Source organism: Macaca fascicularis, chromosome 6, assembly GCF_037993035.2.
Source record: "Macaca fascicularis isolate 582-1 chromosome 6, T2T-MFA8v1.1".
NCBI lineage: Eukaryota > Metazoa > Chordata > Mammalia > Primates > Cercopithecidae > Macaca > Macaca fascicularis.
Window position 1 is genome coordinate 160,396,736 of NC_088380.1, and position 26,160 is coordinate 160,422,895.

Below are 26,160 nucleotides of genomic sequence, written 5' to 3' on the forward strand. Positions count from 1 at the left end.
TGGATATTCTAGTACCTTCTTCATGGCATTGTTATTGGGAACAATTACATTACAGCATGTTTAGTAATGCAAGTGTTTGGTGCGTGTTCAATAAATGATAGCTTTTATTGTCTATGTTATGACTATTGCAGTGAACATTATCTCAGTCTTCTGGGTAGCAACTGAGGCTAATTGGCCACTGTTAGACAATTTAAAAAGTTAACAAAATGCACCTACATCTTCATCTGCGTTTGTCCTCTCTTCAGATCCTTGTATATGAGCATCTTTGCCTATTCTTGGATCATAGTCTTGCTTTTTTGTTTTTGATTTGTTTGCTTTTTTTTTGTCTATACAGTAGAGCAAATTATTGATTTCTTGTTCTAATTTCCTTTTCCTGTTCTAAAGTCCTACTTTGGATGGTCCTCTCTTCATGGTGTGTTCAGATCCAGTAGTGAGTGCAGAAGGGCAGTTACCATAGTCAGTCTCTCAGTTAGAATTCTGTCATGTCTACAGACCAGCTTTGTCCCTTTCCTAGTCACCACTATGCTGCTGAGAATCATCATAGAATATGGGAACTGCAGGCAACTGCAGCCAAATCTTTTGTTTTACCAATGAGAGCCTCCAGCCCAGGGACAGGAAGAAAATTGTCAAGCTTATACAGAGAGACAGGCAGGGGTGGGTCTGTGTATTAGTCCTCAAGTGTGCTGACTCACAGGCCAGTGCCCTGAATGGTTTCCATGCCCTTTCTGCTTTTCCTCGGCAGACTTGGTTTGTGAGGAGGGCAAAGATGCCTTTCCTCCTCCTCATTTCCTCTTCCCTCCCCCTTCCTCCCTGCTTTGGGTAAAGCTGAAACATGCAGCTCCTGCTTCCACAAGACATCCTCAGCATGCTTTTCACAGCACCCTCTGCTGACTCCAGGGCCTTCCCAGCTTGCAGCCCAGTTGACAGCCAGTGAAGTGAGAAGATTGGAAACACTTTAAACTGTCTCAGCATTGAAGAAAGTGAGAAGAAGGCAGGTGGGAAACGTCTGTGATGAGCGACATTGTAGAGTTAACAAAAACTGGGAGACTTTCAGGGTTCCCTTCTCCGGCTCCCCTGAAACCAAGAATTATAAATACTTTCCATCTTACAGGACAACTCCAGCTGTGCAGTGGTGACTAGGTTGAGAAGGATTTGGAAGCAGTACTGGGGCTCCGTGTACACACACTTGGGAACACATGCACACACACATTCATGCATTCACACTATGTAGTAGGCATTTCTTCCTTGGACTTTTAAAAACATGCTTGTCCTAAAGGATCCTCATCTTGGAAATCTGCCCTGTTCTCCCTCTTTAAGGGACTGCCCTTCCCTCTGAATGTGCAGAACATGCTGTGCTTCTACTGTAGGATTTGTTTCATTTTCTCATACAGTTTTTATTAGTGGTTCATAAGTCTGTGTCTTTCTTCGCATTAGAATGACACTCTTAAAGGCAAGGGTTTTGATTGTTGTTTTCCCCATACTATACCACATACACTATGTTGAATCGATAAAGTTACTTATTCAGTGAATGTTTTGGTATTATAATAGATATGTTGCAAGGTAGTGTAACAAAGTGATAAGGACTCATACTGTGGAATCAGACATACAGGGGTTTGAATTGTAGCTCCACTATTATCAGTTCTGTGACCTCTGCCTACGTATGTTTTAGTCCCTCTTTTGTTAAATGACAATAATAATAAAGTACACCCTCTTAAGCTGTTTTAGAGATTAAAAGGGTTAATGAATGTAAAATGTGTAGTTTATTTTCTAGCATTAAAGTGCTCAATATATGCAAGCAGCTATTACTAATGTTAGAAGTAATAATAATAATCATTATCATCATCATCGTCATCATTTGTTGCCACCGTGGCTGTGCCAGGTTCTCCAGATCCTCAGTGATCCCCTTTCTTTTCTTAGATATGTGAGGGAAATAAGCAAAGGAATATACTGAAGAGAAAAAGCCCAGTGTTTATTACTATGTGGCTGTTGCTCCAAGCTATGCTGTTGGCTTCTGTGAGCTGGAGGACCTGAGAAAGCTACTTTCCCTGTGGCTCTCACCTAATCTTGGCTGTCTGGGTCTCAGCACTATGGGGACCAGAAGAGGCCAACCCAAAACAATAGGAAATAAAAAGGAATTTTTGCCCAGTGCTTTGAACAAAGCAGGTCCAAGCTTCCCACCTCAGATCTTCAGAGTGAAGGCTCTTCCCTCCCATGTTCAAAGCAGCTCTAGACCTGCACAGCACTTTCAAAGAAACGAATCCAGCAGAGATTTTTATGGCTTTAGCACCATGGCCCATAACTGGCCTTCCCTCCTTAGCTGTTTTGAAGGAGACAATAGGGGGTGGAGGAGGGGTAGTCATCCTAAAACCAACAGGTGGTCCCAGTTGTAGGCTATATAGCAGCATGGCTGTGGTGGTGGTGGTTTGCTTGGTGTATGTGTGGAAGTGCAAGGGAAGTCAATAATGCAGTGTTCTGAGTGTGTGCAGAACCTATGGAGGAAAAAAGAAACATGTCCTGTTAATGGTAACACCATTTGGATCTGGAAATAACTGTGTGTGCATAGTCCATGTCTGTTCTCTTACAGATGAGGAAACAAAATCTCTTCATTTAAGGAGAGAAACAGTCCACTCTCTTGTTTACTCATTTACTTGACATTGGTTGTATCTCTCAATGGCAAAGACTGTGTTGTACACCAGATAGATATGCTGAGAAATGAGAAAGAGGCTCTACTCTCACAAACTTGTCCTAAAAGGCAAACAACTAGATAATCAACAAGCTAATAAATGATTAGATGCAGTGTTATCCCTTCAACCATCTCTTTGGATTCATCGCATTCTTCACACTCTCTCTAAAGACTCCCACTCATGCCCCTGGTGAGTCAAAAGCTCCTGGTCAGTAGCCTCTTCTCTGATCAACTCATTTCTGCTCGTATCAACTTTGCTGGTGGCATATTAGAATCAAGAATCAATTCTGTTTGTTTTCAAACCTGTTTATATTTCTGTGTTTTTATTATATTTGGACAATTAAAATTATGTGAACTAGTGAAATATGAGTGCAAAAGGAAGTATTTTTTCAAACTAAATACTTTTGAAAGTCTCTTGGATGAATCACTAAAATCATCGTAATATTAGGTATCGGAGAGATGACTCTAAGATTGGGGAAATGCACGGAAAAAATCTGATCTTATATTTGTAAGTGCCTTCAAGTTCCTGATATCAAAATATTGATCAATATATGTGCTTCACAGTGTTTTAAGTTTTTTTTTTTTTGTATCTTTTTCAAATAATCTAATCACCATCCACATTGCATCAGTTAAGAGGGCTTCAACTGTAATTAGGACTTGAGTAAAGTTCTGTGAAGGACACGAACTAAATGTTGTGACCGAGAACAGCAGGATGACTTGCTTAAGGTGGTTCTTACAAGATAAGAAGAAGCCGGCCAAGCAAAAGTGGGGGAGACGAGTTTTGGGCAGTGAGAACAGCATCAGGGGAGGCCATGGTATGCTGCAGAAGCAGCAGATGAGGGAAAGGGAAATGATGAGGTTGTTCAGGTCAACAGGGCTTAGACAGTGCAGATTCTCAGAGGACATGCAAAGGAGTTGAGACTTTATTCAAAGCATGATGAGAAAGTATGAGGGGATTGAGGGGATCTGTTTTGACAGGATGTGATTTCCATTTTCACAAGAGCTACCTGGCTGCTAGGGGAAGGATGGATGAGGATGGATAAAGGGAAAGTGGGCAAGGTGGAGGCAGGGATGAATTAAAGTGACAACGGTCAGTGATAAAGTACAGTAAGTCTGCAGCGACAGGTGAGCAGTGGCAGAGCCCTAGGCCAGGCTGAGAATGGGGATGTAAAGTGGGCATTGTAAATACATTTGTGACATCTTTAGAGGCACCTGCATCCATGTTTTCTTCAGCCAGTCAATCAGCATGACCAAACTTACAGCTAATTTTTGAAAGGCATATGTGATCTGACGGGGGAGAAAATCCTACCAAAAGTCAGGCAGCTGGGTTTTCTTTTTTGAGATTGATAGTTATTGGCTGTGCTACTCAGAGCAAGCAACTTAACCCTTGGAAGCTCATCTGGAAAAGGACAATAATAATATCCCGTGCAGCCCACCTCATATTTGGGCTGTGCAGTTTAAATAAAAGGATGGCTCACATGTATCTAGGACTTTGGTAAGCTTATTCCTTCATTTGATCCTCACAGCAGGTAAGGCAGATAGTATGGTCCTCATGTCACAGGTGAGCAAACCAATACATATTCAATAAACCGTTATTGAACATCTACTATGTCAGGGTCAGGGACAGGCCCTGAAACTTTCCAAATAGATTAGACCCGGCCCTGTCCTACAGAAGTTCACAGTCTGATGAAGAAGATAGATATGAAAATGTGAAATTATAGAATATCAAGATACGTGCTAAGACAGGAAGTATATTAGCACCTTAGAGGAGGAAGTAATGAATTTATTCTGAAAGAATTGGAAAGCTTTCCACTGGGGTCAACATCTGGCTGGGGTCTTGAAGGATGTGTAGAAGTTTTCCAGGTGTGCAGGGGCATTTTTGAGGAGGATATGCAGAAGTATGCAGGCCTAGAAGGAAATGGTTCATATGCAACTATGTGGGTGGGGCCTCAGGTGATTGGCAAACTGTTAAGAATGAGGCTGGAGAGTGAATCAGGGGCAGGGAGGCTCCCGCTCATGGATCCGTCTGTAAGCAAGTTATGCAGAAGCAGGAAAACTGGTACATTTGCTTCATTTTCATTCTTTCCTCAAATGCTTCCCCCAATTTCACAGTATACGTGTTCCTGCGCCTTATACTCCCTTCTTCCTTGCTTACTGTTTTCTCCAGAATTAATTTGAATCCCAGTCTTTTTCCTGGAACTCTTAATTTTAGCAGGGATACACAAAGAGAACACTCCAGGATAGTGAGAAATGCATTTTTTTCTCCAAATGTCTTCCGGAATTCGGTTACTTACCAGGAGCTATGTCCTGCCACGTTTTGAGAAACTTTGAAAAGTGATTCAAATGTTGGTACAAAGGGAACTAAATACTGGGTGGTGAGGAGCATCTTGGCAGAGAAGGCAGCTGAGCTTTTGCTAAAGTCTCAGTGGTTGAAATTGTCCGGGAGGCCTGAGTTTTGGTCCCTGGGCTGGGCAGCATGTGCTGTTGGTTGTCATGCCTCCATTCCTCCTTCTGTAAAATGGTAAATAAGAAAATGTGTAAGTTAGGGAGGTGAAAGAGTGTTAGAGCTAATTAAATCTCACTTATTTTACTTATGAGGAAACAACTCCCAAAGAGGAGAAATGACTAAGGTCATATAAAGAACCTGCAGCTTACTTGGTGATTTACGCATTTATTCCATTCAGCAAACATGTTTCAATGCCTCCCATGTGCCAGGCACTGTGGTAGATGCTAGGACAATAGTGATAAGTAAAATAAACATGATTCTTCCCCTAATCAAGGAGACAAAATTAAACAAATAAACCAAAAGGTAAACAACATAAAGATAGAGATAAAGTATGATGGAAAGAAACAAGGTACTGCAATAGAGAATAAAGAGTAGGCTATATTTTTTAGAGAAGGCCTCTATGAAGAGAGAACATTTTAAGCTGAGATCTGAAGAATGAGAAGGGGTCAGTCACTTAAAGAGGGCTGGAAGAGCTTGCTAGGAGATAACAGCTTGTTCAAAAGCCTCAAGGCAAGACAGCTGGGACTGTCCTGAAAGGTAAGAGAAAGACCAACATGAAGCCCAGGCAGAGGGGGCATGGCCTCGAAGCAGATGTGGTGGGAGAGATAGGCCGGGTCAGAACTCACAGCCTTAGAGTTCAAAGTGCCCTTATTGGCAGACTCTTGATTGATCTCACACCCCTGCAGAAAAGGAAAGGCAAGTACATGTGCATTGCAAGACTCTATTGGCCGAGCATTTGTTTCAAATGTCGTTTTCTCTGCAGGCTTTGCTGAGACCATAGATTATAAAAACAGAAATAAAAATGATTCAGCTTTTCTTCCGCATCTACCATTCAACTTAATTAGTGCTCACAGCTCCAGAAATCAGTTGAGGGCATGGGTCAGGAGTGAATTCAGATATAGATGAAGTGGGACTTAGTTTCTGGTGTTGCCACTTGGTTTTAAAGATGCAGAACTTCTTATGTTCCATAGCTTTATTTTATCGTCCATTTTTTGTACTTTCACTTCCTCAGTGGATAAATCCTAGCTAGAAGATGAATTTTGCTGATTTACGGCACCCTTGGGCTGTACTCTGTAGCTTTCAGTAAAGTTTTGTCTTGATTGACAGATGCTGATGAAGTTCATGGGTATGCATCACAGTGAATGCTTGCTGGTTGGCCTAGGAAAACCTATTTGCATATATGATTTTCATGGGAAAAGAATGGCAAATAAGAAACAAAAGATTTTTTTCTGCCACCCACCCAAGGAACAGAAATTAAGATAGCCAAAGGAAGAGTCTGTGTTCATTTAATGAATGATTTGCCTGCTGTTCCTTGCAGTAGAGGTTCATTCATGAACCAGCAGAAGGTGCTTTGTGACTGTGGGGATTGCGGAGATGACTGGGCCAGGAGGGGAAGCCATAAAGCTAATCTCTCCCACAACCCACTTCTCTTTGGCTAATGGCTTTGCTTTTGTTTGTTCTGCTTTGGCTGGTTCATGTGCTAGTTCACAAAGACTGCACACACACAGAGTTAGGTAGATGTACTCCCTAACAGGGCTCTTAAGTGAATCCCACCTCCTAGCCCCAGATGAGACTGAGTGAACACTCACTCCAGCCTTGGACTGTAGCCTTTACCGTGGCCCCTGAGCCTAACCCAAGAATAAGCCTTGTTGACCCAAGGCTCAGACCCCAAGTCTCAGATCCCTTATTTCAAACAGAGCTCTTCACCCCAGTTCCAGACTGAGCCCCTGGCCCAGCATTCCTGGTGAGTCACCACATGTGGTGAAGTCTTGGCCCCAAAGGGTCCATCCACAATGTTGTGAGTCCCTCAGTACATATCCACTTTTTGAATGAACCTCTGAGAACACCTGCCCTCTCAAGACTGGGGTCTCCTCTGTCATCTCATCAGAGTGGCTTTTAGCCATGGAGCAGTGACCTAGCCTCCAAAGCTGGCCAGTGCTAAGAAGAGGAAGCCTAGAACTCAGAATTTCTGTCCTTGTTCCAACATGTTAGTTGCACTCTATCTGTGAGCTTCACAGTCCCGTTGAGTCTTGTACATACATCAGCAAGCAGTGGTCTTCAGTGAAACTGGGATCTCAACCACAACTCTGGTCCTGTCAGGGTTCCTTTCCCTTACTCTTCTTAAGAGCACCCAGAGTCACCATGAAAGAACCACAAGTGGAAAAGGAATACGTAGGCTCGGACCTGTGTCCATCCTTGCATGACCCTTGGCTCCTCATCTGTTCATGGGTTTAAAGGTCATCCTTCCTGTCCTGCCTACCTTACTGAGTATTCACAACAGAAAATTAATGTAAGAGATTGAAAAATTGTATAATACATTATAAGTTATGATTACCTCTCCCAAATTGTCAGCATTTCATCCTTGCTATCTAGCAGCAGAATAGTGTAGGGTAGGAGTTTACAAACTACAGCCCACAGGCCAAACCCAGCCCAATGCCAGATTTTCTAAATAAAGTTTTATTGAAACACAGCCACACTCATTTGTTTACATATTGTCTTTAGCTGCCTTCATGCTATAAAAGTGGCATTGAGTAGTGCAGCAGAGACCATATGGCCCACAGAACCTAAGATATTTGCTATTTGGCTTTTTGCAGAAAAAGTTTGCCTACACCTGGCATAGAAGAGCAAAGTGAGGACTCTGAAGTTGGAATGCCTGTGTTTGGATTCTGAATCTTCTACTTAATGGCTATATGACTTTGTGCAAGTTAATTAGCCTCAGTTTTCTCTCTATGAAATAAAAATAACCATTGCATTCCCAACCTGTGCTATCAAATTAGCATTAAACGAGTATTCATGTAAGGCACTTAGGTTAGTATTTGGCACATAGTGAGTGCTCAGTGTTGGCTGTTATTATTATCCAAAGAATGAAAGCTCTGGTTTGTGTTGATGGACTCTCAGGGGATGGAGTAGTATGGTTTAGGGCACAGGCCATGGAGTAGGACAGAACATTATTTATATCCCAGTTCTGCCACTCACCACATGAATGACTTGGAGAAGATTAATTAATCTCCCTGAACTTCAGCTTCCTCATGCATGAAATAGGAAAAAGAAATTAGAGAGTTATTGTGAAGAGTAAGTGATAAAATGCATGTGAAGTGCCAAGAATAGAATTTGGAACATAGTAAACACTCAATAGGTGATATAACTACAATAATAAATAAGAAGAAGAATAGTATTTTTCTAAGTAGTACTAGCTTCTCAGAACAAATGGGTAGTTGGGGGTGACTACTATGCCAATATCATGTGAGGTAGGAGGCTCTCTACTTATCACTAGTAATGCTCTGGACACCAGGTTTTGCATATTCCAGGCACATGTAAATTAAATACACTTTAAAATGGAGTTGTTTAGACAGCTGTCTAGGCTTTTTTCTAGGCCAATAGTCCTTCAAGGCCAGGTACCTTTCTGTACTAACAATCCATGACTCTATGACTGCTCTTAGGTGGAGTGATAGATCAAGGTCATACACGTTGAGTCACTCTATGGACCATCCCTGAAAGATCCTCTTCTCATAATAACACATGGGTACACAGTGATGCTAAGGAGTTTGCCATATGGGGTGAAAATGCCCTCATTTTGAATCCGTTCAACATCTTCAGGGTTGAGTTCTGTAATGGGATGTAAATCTTCTTGCCTGGGGAGAAATGGCTGAGGAGACTGGGTGTTGTGGGTGGAATACATTAAGGTTGGCGGGATTTGAGTGCCAGCCCAAGAGCACAGCTTCATTCTCTGTTGGCCTAAGCTAACAGGGAGTGATCAAGTTCAGGGGACTGAAGCACAGGGGAGTATTACGTATCTTCCAGACCTGTGGATGCTAGATGGGCAGCCTAATTTAGAAGAATATGAAACAAGTAACAGCATCATGCAATTTTGGTTATTCCCTACCTAGCTCTGTATGAGTTATTGTTCATTATATTAGCAGAAAAAAATGAGGATTTGGAGAACCTCTTCCTTCAGGGGAGCTTACATCTCAATTTCAGGTGAAAAGGCATAAATACACAAAAAGTTACTTGATAATATAAAATAAAATAATCAATTCATTTGGTGCAAGACATGCCATGAAAGAAAGGTGGGTCAACTTAATATCCCTGTATTAAAATAGGTAAATGACTCACATTCATTCGTTTATTCTTATATTCACTCATGTACCAAAAATATTGTGTAGTCATTATGGGGATCCTTCAAAGGGATATGAAGAATAATATAAGCTTTATGAGGGCAAAGGCATCATCTGTCTTATTCACCGCTCTATTCCACAGTGTCTAGCCCACAGGGGAAAGACAATAAGGACTGAGTTAGACATAGATCCTTATTTAATACTCAGTGTTTAGATGTATGTAGTTCCTAACACATTTGTGGACATTTATGGAGCTCCTAACGTGATTTTGGGCTCTAATTTATGAAATACTGCAATCAGACATTTAGTAGACATCTGTTGGCTTGATATGCCCAGCATGCATCTCCTCTCTGTTCACAGCACCTTAATTTTCTTCTGGCTAGTAACTTGGCTGGTAGCTTAGTAACACAGATAGTTGTTCTGCTTCCCTTGACCCAGGGGTGGCCCATGCCTAAGCAAGGCTAGTCTTGAACTGTATAAACAGTTATCGCAAATGACTGGAGCAATGGTGAGACTCTAAAGAGACTGTCCATGAATTGTTGACATCTAGATTTCTAGAGCTGCTGCAGTTTCTGTCTTATATGAGGCACTTTTTCAGCTGGGGCTTCCTCATATCCTTTCAACATTCTGTTCTTACAGATTACAGAACCTAAACTAATAAAGCATGGATGTTAGATAAAAACTGATAAGACGCACACATTTCTAGGTACATTTAAAAGATAGGTGGAGACTTTCAGTTTATAGCTAGGACTGGGGAGGCGTAAGGGTCTTTATGAAGGAGATGGCATTTGATCTGAACTTTTAAAGAATGGAAAGGATCTGAAAAGAAAGAAGGAAAGAGGCAGGAGGCCTGTGCAGGCTGGAGCAGGGGCATGAGTGTAGGCCCAGAGCCTACGGCCGAGAAACAACCAAAAAACAGTCACGTCTATGCTGCAGCTCAGTGAACTCACTGACCATCCCATGTTTGTCATGTCATTACACTTAAGTCAGATGTTCCTGTTCCCATTTCCTAGGTTATACCACTGAGTCACAACAACCTTCCCCTCCATTGTCTCTATCCATGGACTTGAGCTATGGGATGTTAGAGAGGAAAGGTCTTGTGAGACCAGCTAGGACTGACCCTCTTAGGCCAAAGTGATGTGCTAGGGCTCTCCATGCCACACGTCAAGTGCTGGATACCTTAGAGGAGCTCAGTTTTACTCAGAGAGCTATGTGATCTCTTTCTCCTCACCTTCATCTCTACTGCTTTCCTCCTTTCCCCCTATACTGTGTCCACATGGGCCTTCTGTTTCTCAAGCTCTTCAGTCTTGTTCCTGAACCTCATTCAAAGCCTCTGTTCCATTCCCTCTGCCTGAGACTGTTTCTTTAGCCTTTAGCCTGGCTAGCTCCTTCTTAGGGTTCGTTTCTCAGCTCCAATGCTAGTGACACAGAGAGGTCTCCATGACCATCTGTCTAAAATAGTCCTGCCAGTCACTCTCACATCATCCTATTTTATTTTCTTTGTAACATTCGCAGCATCCAAAATGGCCTTGTTTATTCATATGTCCTCTCTCTTATTCTCTAGAGCCTAAGCTCCAAGAGAGCAGGGACTTGTCTTTTTATCCAGTGATGTATACCCCCAGCACCAGCTTGCTGCCTAGCATCCACTACATGCTCAGCAAACTCTTGTTGGATGGGTGAATGATTAGATAGAAGAAAGATAGAGAGAAGAAACAGAAAATTTCCATCTGTAGGACTACACATCCCCAATGAGTACAAAAGTTCTATTATAGGTACTTCACCAAAACAAAAACAAGTTTGAGAAACACTGATTTAGTTTCAACTCCGTTGTCCAGATAGGGAAAATGCAGCCCAGAGAGGAGAAGGGGCTTGTTCACAGACGTGCTTCTTTGCACTTACTTCTCCACAATCATGTCAGGCACCTGAAGAATTTTACAAGGAAAGCTCCAGTTGATCAGTCTGCTTGCCCTGGCCCTGTGCCCTTGGCTACATATGTCAGCCCACAAGGTGAGTCTAAATTCCAGAAGCAGTGAACCCAGCCTTGTTCTAATTCTTAGCCTCATATGCGGTACCACATCTCATTGGCTTTCAGTGCCTAGTAATTAAGACCCATGCTTAATAATAAATACACAAATCTGACCTGGGAGGATGGCTCTTCTTCCACATCTCCTTTTGCAGCCATCTTCCAACTGGGCACCAGGGCCTGGATGAAGACAGTTCTTGGGAGGCTGAGACGAATCCAAAACCAAAGTGAAATGCTACATTGATACATGACGCAACGACTTAACTTCTCCAGACTGGCCAAGGCCCTTGGCAACCTAGTCCCCACCCACCTCCAACTCTGTGCCATACCCCAACCCCAGTCATACTGGTGTTTCTTGAGTTTCTCTGTTGTTCCCTTCTCTCTCATCTAGGTGATTTGTATAAAGTGGTCCCTCTACCTGGATACAGGAACAAGGTGCTTAACACTGTGCCTGGCCTCTGCTAAGGACTCAGTTAACACTGGCTATAATAGCAGTTATGATTATTTATGCTGTGGCTGATCCCTTTATTACTCTCAAATCACCCTTTATTTTCCTTAATGTAAAACTCACTGAACTCTTGCTTAAGCTCTGTGAAGGTAGAAAACATGTCTGTCTTGTGTTACTGTGGTACCCCAATTTTCTGACAATATTAGTTTCTGGTGCCAATAAATATTTGTTGAATTTACTAAACAAATGATAACATTTTATCGAGTAAATGATAGACGCCCTAGATGTGTCACAGAATCCTAAGTAAATGTGATATTGTTTAGAGGGCTTGGGGATGATTTATATCTATTATGGTAATTCTTTGCATGTCAGCATTATATCTAGGATGCGAGAGAGTATAAGAAGGGATGGACAGGCACTCTTATTGTCCTCTGAGTGATGGAAATAAAGCACATCATTTGATGTCACAACATTAGAGTCTGATGATCAAGAATGTGATTCCCATCAATAAGGATAGAATTATTCTGGGAGGGGAATGAACGCCTGAAAGTCCTCCCATTCACACATACTTTTGATCTCCCTCCCCTAAAATGAAGTTGTCCTGTCACCTCATTATCTGCTATTTACAATAAGGCTGCCACATTCCCAGGGACTGGAGCCAGGATCCAAGGAGAAATGTCGGTGTGAGAGGTCTTAAATGAAGTGACAATAAAAAAGGAGTTGCTAATGCCAGGAGTTCCCTCCCTGGGAGAGAGCTGTCAGGGCCAGTGCCCAGGGCTGGGAGATTTATTGATACTAAGTGGATGATGCCCTAACCAGGAGTGATTATCAAAGAGGTTTGAGTGAGCTGAGAATGGAATTGCACAGCCCGCGCCGTGCAGCGTGTGGGTTTTCCTGCCCTTACTGGTTCCTGCCCTCCTGCCTCCCCAAGAGGGAATTCCTGGCCTCATTTTTTACTCACTCTGATTGTTGGACACACTCTACTGCAGAGTTTCTTGGAGGCAGGGCCCTCAGAATCTGACACTCTGGCAGGGTTCCCTGAATGCTCTCTATATCTCTGCCAGGCCTTTGCTGTTGCTGTTCCTTCTACCCGTATATGATACTCTTTATGCACATGTAACTGTACCAAAACCCCTCTCCTGGATGATTCCTCCTTACCTTTCAGTGTCAAAACTGGCACTTCCTCTTGGAAGCTTTCTTTGAGGTCCCCAAAGGCTGGGGTTAGGTGTCCCTGCCTGCTGAACTCATCCTTAACATAGCGTGTAGACTGAATTGCCATTGCCTACATAGTTGTCAGTCTCTCCCATTGTTAAAGTGAGAGTCCCAAAGTGGTTGGGGATGGGCTGGTTTACCATTGTATCTCCATTGCCTAACATAGTGTCTTCACAAGGGCCGGATGCTGGGTGTCGAATGGTGGGTGGATTGATAGATGGACCGAAGAATAGGTGTGTATGTGTATAGACTTCCCAGGGATGAGACAGGAATAAATCAAACATACCACTCAATTTTATTTGCTTATAGTTCAATAGATTCTAATGTAGTAATGCCTCTTTACCTGGCATCAGGGGAAGGCAGTGTGCTACATGAGAGGATTTTCTAGAAACTGAAGCTGACCCATGTCCCAAGACTATTTCAAACATCCACGACATATCACAGACATTAAGGGCTCAAGCTCTGCAGTCAGACTGGTAAAGGTCATATCTCAGCTTGCCTTGTGCTGGTTCTGGACCTCACTTCTCCAATTTGAAACCCACCTCAAGGAATGAAAGGAGTTAATGCAGGGAAATGTCCTTGGCACAGTGTCTGGCACTTGGCAGGTGTTGAAGTATCAGCTCTCATTATTACTATCAGGAAGCATTACAGGCCAGGCACAGTGGCTCACACCTGCAATCCCAGCACTTTAAGAGGCTGAGATGGGAGGATCACTTGAGGCCGGCCAGCAGTTCAAGACCAGCCTGCACAACATAATGAGATCCCATCTCTACAGTTTGGAGCTGCATGAGCCATGATGGCACCACTGCACTCCAGCCCAGGTGACACAGTTAGACCCTGTTTCAAAAAAAAAAAAGCAAAAAGAAGAAGAAGAAAGAAAGAGAACACTAATATCCCAATGCTTTCTAAGCGGTGAACACTACATTTCATCCCAGCAACATGATGGAAGTCTATACATTAACCCAGTATGCACGGAGTTCTGATTCTGAAAAATGCCCCATCTCTTCTCTCCTACTCATCATATCTGACAATGTAGGCTCCATCTCTGGCTCCCTTTCTAGTCTGCCTCCTTTCATCTCTGTACTGGATAACTTATTCACATAGCAGGTTAAAAGTTGTGTCTTAACTCTTAAGACTCCAAATGCATCTATTTAAAAGAAGAAACGAAGGTAAATCTGTTCAGGAAAGTGAGATTTGGGCTGAGACACAACTCCTGCAAAGGAGTGATCTTTGCAAAGAGGTAAGAAAAGTAGGTTGCCGGCAGGAGGGGAACAGTTAGTGCAGGCTTCCAGGATTTTGTTACAAGGGAATTCAAGAACTCAGAGACTTACCTGCTTACTGGATTTGAAAAAGTGCACTGGGGGTTGTTAAAATTTGACTAAATAACTAAAGTGTTGTCGAATCAGTAAACATTTTCCAATCAATTAGACTAGACTCTAGAATGTCAGAGTCTGAAGGGGCATTAAACATTACAGAGATCAAACAATCATTTCACAGATGGGAAAGCTGAGGTCCAGGAGAGCGTGGGATTTACTTAAAGTCATACAAGTACTCTGTAATGATAAAACCAAAAAGAGAATTGTCCAGGTCTTCAGACAGCTAGCCTAGTACTTTGTCTACAGAACCTTGTTATCTCTTCTGATTGAATATTGGTTGTGACAGATTCAAAGTAGATATAATACCTCACAACTACTAATTATATGTACCAACATTTAACCAATGACTGCATTCTCCCACAGGCCTTGGGCCTATAGGGTCTATCTGTCTCTTTCTCTCTCTCTCTTTCTTTTTCTTCCTCTCTCTCTCTGCTGGTGCTTAGGTTTGGCTGAAGTATAAAAATGGCCTGACAGTCAGGCACTGAGCAACTCTGGGAGCCAGGGTTAACTCAAGTAAATCCAGGCCAGGCTACCTCCAAGCCATGCTCTTTTAGGGAGTAGTGGGTAAATGCACCCTCTTAGCCTTAGAGGATAAAGCACTCTGTTTAAGGTAAGACATGTTTGCAGAAGGGGAAAACAAGGAGATAATTTGAAGGGGGAAATGTCCCGGCCTCCTGTGTGTCTAAGGATTTGTTGTGTCTGCCTGCTCCCATTTTGTCCACCCCCATCTCACCCTTTCCTACTTCACTTCTGAAGTCCTAGCAAGAAACACCATCCATGAGGTCTCCAGAGGCCCAACTAAATGTGTGAAACCAAGTAGATGACATGAGGGAATAGATCTGGATCATAAGATTTATATCCTGCAGGATAATATTTTATTGCAGCAAGGAGAGAGAAGAGTTCCAAAAAATACTGTAGAGGCATATTATAATATTTTAATGGGGTTTATGTGCTCCCCAAATACACTTCACCCTGGAAGATTGATTGTGCATTTTGGCAAATCTATATTTAACACTGGGAGAATAATACACGATGTATGCTTCCTAGTAGGTAAATCACATTTATAGAAATCTTGATTCTAGTTATTACAATAGACATTTAAAGACAGTGCCTATTGTGGGTTGTGGATAGATAGAGTGTCCTCATTAGGGTGCAGGAGAAAATAGTGTGAGTGGCAGAGGATTAATGGCTACCTTAGAAGACAACAACCCAGGCAGGGAAGCAAGTGGTTCAGGGTGAACCAACAGTCATCTCTGTTTGAGTTCAGCTCCTCCTCTGCCCCTACTGCAGGTCGTATGCCCTCATCAAGCACTCATCATTCTTTTATTCATCAAATATTTATTAAGCATCTACCATGTCCCAGACTCCCTGCTGGCTTTTGGGCACAAACAAGCATGTCCTTATTTTCAGGGAATTCACAGTGACCCAAACAGCCACACGTACATACAAATAAACCACGACAATTATTTTAGATAAAATAATTAAAGGATGGGAAATATGACAGAGTGATGTGATACAGACTGATGAGGGGTCACTATTTAGAAGAGGTAATGAAGCAAGATCTATACAGAGAGGTGAGATTTGGGCTAAGGCACAACTGCTACAAAGGAGTGATGTTTGCAAAGAGGTAAGGGAAGAGCATTGCAGGCAGGAGGGGAGCAGCTGGTGCAGAGTCTCCCAAGCAGAATGAGCTCGGAGCCCAGAGGAACAGAGCGAAAGCCAGTGTGGCTACAGCAGGCAGCGAGTAGAAGAGGGGTGTAAGGTAGGTGAGGTCAGAGGAGCAGGCTATTCACGCTCTGTGTGATGGTCAGATGTTGAGGCTTTTCCTGTGTGCAAAGGGAAAACTTTGAGTGGATTTGCACAAGGAGGAAGAACAATGTGTTTTGTTTGTTTTGTCTTTGTTGTTTCAATAAGATCTCTCTGGCTTCTGGGTAGAGAATTGATTTTGTCACTGAAAACCAAATGTCATAAAGCTCAAGGCCATGAACACCACCTTCAGATACCAGGAGGTCTATAGAGTGGGTCAAAAGCAGGAATTATGTGAAACCAGAATCTCAGTAACTAGAAGTATGCAAGCAGATGTTAATGATCACCTGCCAGGTTTCCTGCAGATGGTACGCTGGTTTTCAGTGGGAGTAGGACAGATGTGTTATATGGTTCAGCGGCAATCTTTAAGAGATTATGACCTTTAAAGCCCATTATCTCTAGGGACTGATGGAAAACGGAGACTCGCAGTAGACAATTAGGTACCACTGGTTAATTGCATTCTTTACTGCACATGGCCCAAAATATTTTCAATAATATTTCTAAAGTATTCACCAAAACGGGTCTGGGAGGCAAATGGATTTGACAAGATCTGGGATAAAAATGGGTAGAATTCCTCACAATCTTTTATGCAGCTAATGTGAAGTATGAAACTCTAAAACAGGGACAAAGTATGCACCACTTCCCAACTGTAGTTGACCAAAGAAGACTTTTATTTTTTAAGGAGCATCTTCTGGGGCTATTATTTCATGAAACCTTCTGGGCAATGGTCGCATAGTGTAATTTGAGATCCCATACACAATGGCAATGTGGGGTTCTAGAAGCAGGTGATATGGTAAAAAAAGAGTAAAGGATCTAATAGCATTAACTTTTTTATCTTAAAAGAAAAAAATAACAATACCTAAGTCACAAGGATGTGATGAGGACTAAATAGCCCAATATATGTAAAAGGACCACAGAGCTCTCTAAAATACTGTTCTTACGACAAGAATGAATGACTTTCCTCACCATCCACCTTGGAAGGGCAATTCTTAGGCACTGAAGATGGCCTTGGGGTTGGTCTCACTGGGGCAAAGATTATGAACTCTCATCCTATATCATACAGTAAAACAAAGTTTAGGAGCTTACTGACTTGAGTTTAATCCCATGACCTTGGTCTTTTTAGCATTATATTTTAACTAGAAGTGTAATCAACCGCAAACCAGGATTGGTAACTGCATTGGGATCCTACAGAATTGATCTTGTGGGTATGTTCTCACAGCTAAGCTATTACTATGACTGATACACTGGGGGGTCTGAAAATCAGCTAGCAAGATGTACAAGCACAAAATGAGCATTAGCAGACAAATGAACACTGAGAGTTAAGGGCCAGACTGGGAAAATCAACACTTGTTTTCTTAAACATGTATCAGCAGCAATAGCTGGATTCTTCCTGTAGCACCTTTTTATGCTTTGCCTTTAACTGATAGACAATGTGAGGGAAAGATCATTAGATTAAGAGTCAAGATATCTGCTCAAGTCATATGTCCTAGCTGTGCTACCTTGAACATGTTCAGTAAATTTCTGAGCCTTGGTTTCTCCCCTTTAAAACAATGACTCAGTCATCCCTTTCTAACCTCAACAGGGTCATTGTAGAGACCAAGTAAGGTAATAGATGAAAGTGTCTCATATATATGGCTACTATAATTAACAACCATGAAAACTTCTGGCTTGTAATAGATACCTAATAAAATCGGATTTACACAGATGAAGGACGTGTTGAACAGGTGAATGTGTGAGTGGGATGGTTAGATGGGTAGGATGGATGGACAGTTGGATAGACTGGTGTGTCGAAAAGACTGATGGATGGATTGGTTTGTTGGATGGGTAGATGAATAGATGATGGTTGGGTGGATAGTTGATGGGTTGGATGGATGAACTAGCGGATGGATTCATTTTGGAGTCATCTGACCACTTTTGCAGTCTTCTATTCATTAATCCTTCTCTTCTCTTCTTCTAGTCTGTTCCCAGTTCTCCAAAGGAGTCTATGCCATCTTTGGGTTTTATGAACGTAGGACTGTCAACATGCTGACCTCCTTCTGTGGAGCCCTCCACGTCTGCTTCATTACGCCGAGCTTTCCCGTTGATACATCCAATCAGTTTGTCCTTCAGCTGCGCCCTGAACTGCAGGATGCCCTCATCAGCATCATCGACCATTACAAGTGGCAGAAATTTGTCTACATTTATGATGCTGACCGGGGTAAGCCAAGGGTTAGGGGAGGAAGATTTTGAGGGATGGAGAGAAAATTACCAGCAGAAAGGAGAATGACGCCTCACTGCTTCCCTGAAAAATGTGGGAAAATTATCCAAAATGCTTTATTTCTGAGAAATCTGACTGATTTATCAGTAGCTAACCTCTAATTCATTTTGGAAATGCATTTATCAGTAGTAACCTCTAATTCATTTTGGAAACACATTCTGAGAATAATTCTCTTAATGCACCAAGTCGCTCTACAGCTCACCAAGCTTTCATGGCTCCTGAGTCCGAACTCAGTGCCAAAGAATCTCAGACTTTGGAGTCAGACAGATTTGAATCTGAAACCTAGGTTCTGTCTTCTCCAGTTGTTTGACTTTGGATGAACTCTCTCTGCCTCAATTTCAGCATCTGTATAATGGGGATAAAATTCTCTATACCTTCATTTTCTCATGTCTATAATGAAGACAAAAACAGTCTCTACCTTATAAAGGTTTTATGAAACTGAATGAGATGACTACAAAGTGTTCAGTGCCTGCAACATAGTAAAAACTCAAAATTCTTTCTGGTGTTAGATGTTATCATCATCATCATCATCATCATCTTCATCCTCATCATAATCTTCATCCTTCTCTGGGCTTTCTAGTTCTTCCTCCTTTGCATTTAACATCACATTTTCCAAATGTTTTCTATACTTTTTCCTCTCTATGTCTTTACTCATGTTATTCCAGTTTTCTGGAATGCACTTCCCTTCTCCAATCTACATCTGTAAATCCTTCTCCTCTTTTGCAGGCTGTTCAAATACCACTTTCCCTATTCCCCAGTTCTCTGGATGGGAGCGCTCTCTCCAGCTCCCGTAATGTTTGTCTTGTACTGTCTTACCTTCCCACTGTATACTAAATAGTCTTGTAATAACTTAGTCACTACTGGTGTAAACAAATAAATGGGTCATGCCAGGCCTGAAAGGTGAGACAGGAGTACAGTACTGATGTGGTTGCCTGCAGGGAGTCTTAGAAGACTTTTGAGCTGGAGAGCAGTTTGTGAAAGTGATTTTTCAGGCAGTTAGGCAGGCATTGTTCAGATGGGAAGGAGCCAACAGAAGAAGAAACCAGAAACACCCTATTTTCTTTGATTTTCCCTTCACTGTCCCCACTTTGATGACTTCCCCTCTCAGACTGCAACTACTTCAGGGGTCACTTGGAGGTCTATTTCAGGACAGCTTTGCAGCATAATGAAACTGGAGGCCTGGAAGTAATAAAGTTGGAAAAATGTACCTTTGCTTGTGTGAGATCATCTCTGGGGCAGCAGAAGCACCCACACTCTCAAAAGAGCTCCACCTACCTCAGAACTCAGAGCTCAGAGCTCTGCCATTTATTAGCTGTGTGACCTTGGACTAATGACTAAATCTCTCTGAGCCTCAATTTCCACACTGTAAAATAGGGATAATAATAGTATCTACCTTGAAAGATTAAGTGAATTAAAACCAGTAGAACAGTGCCAGACACACAGTAAATTTTCAGTAAATGTTAATCTCAAACACACCAACCAACTTGTACTGAAAAGGAAACAAACATAGGAAGGCGTAGCAGAACGAATCTACAGATGATTCTTGAGGCCAGGTACTATATTGGTCACTGTAGAAGAGGTTAGCAGTGTTACTGAACGTCAGAAATGACATACATACAAAAAATTAATCCATGCAAAATCAAAATAATATCTGTGAATAATTAATAATGACATTCCTCCCCAAGATGTTCATGTTGTGATCACAGGAAACTGAGAATATGTCTATGTTACATGGCAAAGGAAAATTAAGGCTACAGATGGGATTGAGGTTGCTAAACTATTGACCTTTAATAGGGTGATTATCCTGGATTATGTTGGAGGGACACAATGTAATCACAAGGTCCTTAAATGTGGAAGTCGGAGTCAGAAGAGTCAGTGTCAGAGTGGTGGAATGTGAGAAAGACTCGACCACCATTACTGTCCTTGAAGATGGAAGGGTCCATATGCCAAGAAATGCAGGTAGCCTCTAGAAGTTGGAAAGACAAGAGAGTGGATTCTCCCCTAGAACCTTCAGACACCAACACAGCCCTGCTGACACCTTGATTTTAGCCTAGGACACCTATCTCAAGTATCTTACCTCAAGAACTGTAAGATAGCACATTTGTGTTGTTTTAAGCCACTGAGTGTGTGGTAACTTGTTACAGCAGCAATAGGAAACCAATACACCATCTAATTCTCCAAGAAGAAACAAAGCAGCATTCAGTAATGGCCTCTCTATTAATTTACCTGTAAATCAAAAGAGAGTAGTTTAATTCAGGACACATTTTAGTTAGTTAGTTAGTTAGTTAGTTAGTTAGTTAGTTAGTTAGTTATTGAGACAGAGTTTCACTCTTGTCACCCAGGCTGGAGTGCAATGGCACGACGTGGGCTCACTGCAACCTCTACCTCCCAGATTCGAGGAATTCTCCTGCCTCAGCCTACCAAGTAGCTGGTATTACAGGCACCCACCACCATGCCAGGCTAATTTTTGAAATTTTATTTAGTAGAGACGGGGTTTCACCATGTTTGCCAGACTGGTCTCAAACTCCTGACCTCAGGTGATCCACCCACCTTGGCCTCCCAAAGTGCTGGGATTACAGGCGTGAGCCACTGGTCCCAGCTCCCCAGGATACATATTAAACACCTACTGTGTGAGAGACAAAGTATTAGGTATTAAAGATACTATATTGAACTTTCACAAATTTGATCAGCAGTTATTAGGTGAACACTTAGATGCTAGGTTGGCACATTTAATAAGCAGTTACTGAGTGCCCAATAAAACTAACTGCTAATATTTATAAAACCCTTGCAGGTATCAGACTCTGGTATGTGTCAAACATTCTCACTTAATCCTCATAATGACACTATGAGGTGGGCATTATTTACACCACACTTTACCTTTAAAGAAACTAAAGTTTGAAGAGGCTAATGAGCCTGCACAAGGTCATTTAGCCATATGTTGGATTTGAGCCTTAGATTGTGTTTTTTAATCACTAGTTCTACCATCTACTATGTTCAGAAACACAGTGCCTGACCTCACAGAGTTCAGACTTTTGCAGCCAGAGAAAACCAGAACTGATTTTGGCAGAAGAGTGGATTTGGGGGTAGCCAGGGGAGGTAGGTGCCTGATGGGAGTGGGTGGTGCCCACAAATCCTGATTGTCTGTCATTTCTCTATCCTAATCATCCAAACTTCAGGCTTATCCGTCCTGCAGAAAGTCCTGGACACAGCTGCCGAGAAGAACTGGCAGGTGACAGCAGTCAATATTTTGACAACCACAGAGGAGGGATACCGGATGCTGTTTCAGGACCTGGAGAAGAAAAAGGAGCGACTGGTGGTGGTGGACTGTGAATCAGAACGCCTCAATGCTATCTTGGGCCAGGTAGTGAAAGCAGCAAGGGCTCAGGGTGGGTGCGGGAGGTGATTCAGGAATAGCCAGATACACTTTTGCCTTTAAAGAGGCTTCTTGACTAGGTGAGACAAGATGACTTCCATCTCATTTTCCATAATTCACAAAATTTAATTCTGAAATACTACAAACAATGGGAGCCTTGACATAGGGCTTCAAAGGGTTCTCAGACCTGTTAACTCCAATGTATCCCTCTTTTGTGAAAAAAAGAAGAAGAAGAAGAAGAAGAAGAAGACAAAAAATGCTGGGTGCAGTGGCTCAGGCCTGTAATCTCAGCACTTTGGGAGGCTGAGGCAGGCGGATCACCTGAGGTCAGGAGTTCAAGACCAGCCTAGCCAACATGGTGGAACCCTATCTCCACTAAAAAAAAAAAAAAAAAAAAAATTAGCCGGCCGTGGTGGCATGTACCTATAATCCCAGCTATTCAGGAGGGTGAGGCAGTGAGGCAGGAGAATCTCTTGAACCTGGGAGGTGGAGGTTGCAGTGAGCCAAGATTGTGCACTGCACTCCAGCCTAGGCAACAGAGCAAGACTCTGTCTCAAAAAATAAAAATAAAAAATAATGATAAGTTACATTTCATTTTAGAGTTTATGAAATGTTATCATATTAGGAACACAGCTTATAGAGACAAATTTCTGGGTTCGACTCTGGACTCTGTCACTCATGATCCAGGGTTTGGCATCTCATTCCTTTCACCCACTTACCTGTTTTAAGAGGCTAATGAAGCTGCAGCCACCTTTCTTTCTATTGTTTCCTTGAACATGCCCTTCACTTTGAGAAATCAATTCATGGTACATTCTTCTATAAACAGACATTGTAACCTCAACAGTCTTGAGCTAGATCTCTCTAAACTGTGCTTCCCCTGGTCTCAGAACAAAAGCACGTGCCCACCACAGAATTAGCAGGATTTTTTTGTAGATTCTTTATCTTTTTAAACTACGTTTATGTATTCAGATTCAGAGCTAGCAAGGTAGCAGATGTTGCAATAACTTTTGAACAATGCCATACAATAAAATTGATAGTTTTAGATACTTGACAACATGACAAAGTTTGTTAATGGCCTTCAAGACCCCTGGGGCCCTCACAGAGAATCTCGGTACTAGGACAGCTATCACTCAGAGGCCTCAGCAATAGAACAGGGAGAGAGTTTGAATGTTATGGATTCTTTAAGGCACTAACTATTCTACTTTGTAAAGTATGAATTTGGCCTTCCCTCTTGGAAAGAGAAACCCATCAAAAATTGTTGCCATTGAGATCGAAGTTCTCTGGGCCAGAGTCAGGGATTTGAATTCCAGTTTTCAATTCAGGCAGGATAAGATAATAGTGAAGAGAAGAGATAAAACCAGACTGGCTAGGGTTCAAATCCCAGCTCTAGTATTTACTGGCTTTGTGACCTTGACCAGGTTTTTAGTCTTTCTACATCTCAAGTTCTTGATCTGTAAAATGGGCATCATCCTCATAATAGCCACCTTTAGAGGGCTCTTGTGAGAATTGTAAGAATCAATTCATGTGAAGCACTTAGAACAGACTCTCCACCACAGTAAGTGACGCATGCAAGCATTTGCCTATTTTTGCTATTCCTAGTGCCTACTAGGACCGGCTTCTTGAGTCACTTCCTTCCTTGGGCATAAGTGAATCCATCTGTAAAACATGAATGAAGGCCTCTGTTCTATAAAACTGGTAAAAAGACAAGATAACAGAGTCGACGGAAAAAGTGCTGAATGATAATGACATATTAATAGACGGATGACCTATTGTATATTGTTCTATGGTACAGACAATAGCCATTGCTACTATTTTTTGAGTGTGTATGGTATACCAGATACTAGGCCAAGCCCTTTCCATGCATAATCCTATTTCATTCTCACATCAACTATGTAAAACAGCTTTTATCAATTCCCCTATTTTATAGATGAAGAAAAGAGAGATTATACTTGCCCAAGATCTCACTGCTAGCTTATAATAAAAGCAGGAAGTCAAACCTTTCTTGGTCTGGCCACAGAGCCCAACTTCTTAAACATGCAACTTTTCTGCTTCTGCTATCTACAATTCCTCTGTCAAAGGGTAAACTTGCATTTTGTAAAGAAGTGACCTGTTTGTATGGGTATTTTAGATTGTAGCTTATTAACATTTTTTAAAATTATTTCATTCATCTATTTTGAAAAGTAAGACCAAAGAGTTGAAAGGATTTTACAGATCACTTGATTCATTGCTTATGCTCACATTTTATAGACAGAATGACTGACGGTCAAATTGATTAAGTTATTTGCCTTAGGCTCAGACAACTAATGAATGACAGTAACGAGCCTACAACTTACATCTCTGACTTACAATCTCACACTTAGCATCATCCTGGACTATCTCACATTCAGTAACTGGGAACATACCTGGGATACAGTTACGTTAAGTAACTGCATGCAGTCTAACATGAAATTTTTCACCTAATCTGAGGGGAAAAAAAAAAAAAACAGTGACTCAAAATTCCAAATAGGGAATTAATTGCCTGTGTCTGTCTCCAGCCTCCCAACTAAAATCTAAGCTCGGCGATGCCAGGGATTTTTGTTTTATTTTCTTCCCTGCTGAGTCCACAATGCCTTGGATAGTGCTTGGCACCAAATAAAGTATTCAATACATTCTTTTTAGTGAATTAAAAGAATAAGGAATCAATGAAGCCTCTATGAAAGTTCTTAAATGTAAGATAAATCTGGATTTCTATAGGTAGCCATTGGCTGGATAAGAGCCTTTAAGATGGATGAAAGGGCGTGTTAGGAGGCCCAGAGGGCATGTGAGGGCTAGGTTTCATAGTGCCGTTTTGCAGGCTGAGTGATGGATGCTGAGAGTCCACTGGAGAGGATGGCAGAAAGATAAACACATAATCAAGAATATCCTCGGAAACCATTAGAAAGAGTTTAGGGTTTATTCTGTAAACAGTGGGGAGTCAGTGAAGGTTTGTGAGCAAAGAACAGGGTTATTAGACTATAACACTTTATCAAAATATGATGCCAAAGCATATAATACAGTCATTAAGCACAATATGAGTTAGAAGTGAGAGTAGACCAGGACCTGTTGAGGCCATCCATCACATCCCCCTATGTTATTGTCTTCATGGTGCTTGTACCTGCTGAAATCTTGTTCATTATCTATTTATATGTTGACCATCTGGCACCCTACTAAAATGTCAACTCCAACTCAGTGAGGGCACGGAGACCTTGCCTCACTTGCTCAATGCTCTTTCCCCAGCACATAGCATAGTGCTTGGCATATAATTTATGTTCAATAAATATTTGTTGAATGGATTAATTCATTAATCATAGAGGGTTTTACAGAGGCGTTGAGATTGGAGCTCAGCTATTGAGGATACGAACAATCAGAGAGAATGGGAGAGGCCATTCAGACACAAGTATTGTGAATGAAGGCAATGCATTGGGAATGAGCTTTGAAGTAATGGGGGTCAGTGAGGTGATGGACCCCTTGTGAAATTGCTTCTTACATTTACAACACCTTTCTCAGTTTGTTACCCTGTATGTATTTATCTGTTCGTGTATTTATTATGGATCTCCTCTCAGTAAAGTGTAATCTCCAAGAGGGCAAGCACTATGCTTCTTTCACCTTTCCACTGTGTTGCCAACAGTGCTTCACCCATAGCAAGCACTTAATACATATTTGTGAAAGGAAGTTATTAGAGGAGGGAAGGTCAATGTGTAGGTTGGGGAGTAGATAGATGGGAAGGTTGATATCAGGTTGGATCACATGAAATTGCCAGTTTTTATAAGTCAAAAAAGTCATCAGTTATCAGCTGTTTCCTATGTTTCAATTTGTACTTTCATCTTGTGGGGATGATATTTCTCCATTGCCTGAATGTGGTTGGTTTTAAAATATCATGTATTTGCTGTTTTGTATCACGAGGTCAGGAGATCGAGACCATCCTGGCTAACACAGTGAAACCCCGTCTCTACTAAAAATACAAAAACTTAGCCGGGCGAGGTGGCAGGCGCCTGTAGTCCCAGCTACTCGGGAGGCTGAGGCAGGAGAATGGCGTGAACCCGGGAGGCGGAGCTTGCAGTGAGCTGAGATCCGGCCACTGCACTCCAGCCTGGGTGACAGAGCGAGACTCCGTCTCAAAAAAAAAAAAAAAAAAGAAGCTGAATAGGTTTTTGATAAAGGTATCTCATTGTTGAAAAGGCAGCAAACCATTTGACAAGAAGATGAAAAAGTAATGAAGAATTATGAATAAAACTATCATCCCAACAGTATTTGAGCTCCTTGGTCTGGAATTTCACAATCTAACCACTGTTTCAAAGAATTCATTGTGTGTGCTTGCATTTAATTATTCCCCACATAAAAAA

At 41.9% G+C, this 26,160-nt stretch overlaps 1 protein-coding gene across 9 annotated transcripts in view; it reads left to right on the plus strand.

Moving 5' to 3' along the window:
- The window catches only part of GRIA1 (glutamate ionotropic receptor AMPA type subunit 1), a 321,912-nt gene that overhangs the window by 138,930 nt on the left and 156,822 nt on the right, over positions 1-26,160 (plus strand). For all 9 annotated transcript variants that reach the window (XR_010587683.2, XM_073994634.1, XM_045394430.3 and 6 more), the window contains exons 3-4: positions 18,127-18,366; positions 21,603-21,787. Coding sequence is in view for 8 of the 9 variants with exons in the window: in XM_073994634.1 (XP_073850735.1) it covers positions 18,127-18,366; positions 21,603-21,787 (425 nt within the window). In the remaining variant the exon portion in view is untranslated. The remainder of the gene's footprint in view (positions 1-18,126; positions 18,367-21,602; positions 21,788-26,160) is intronic.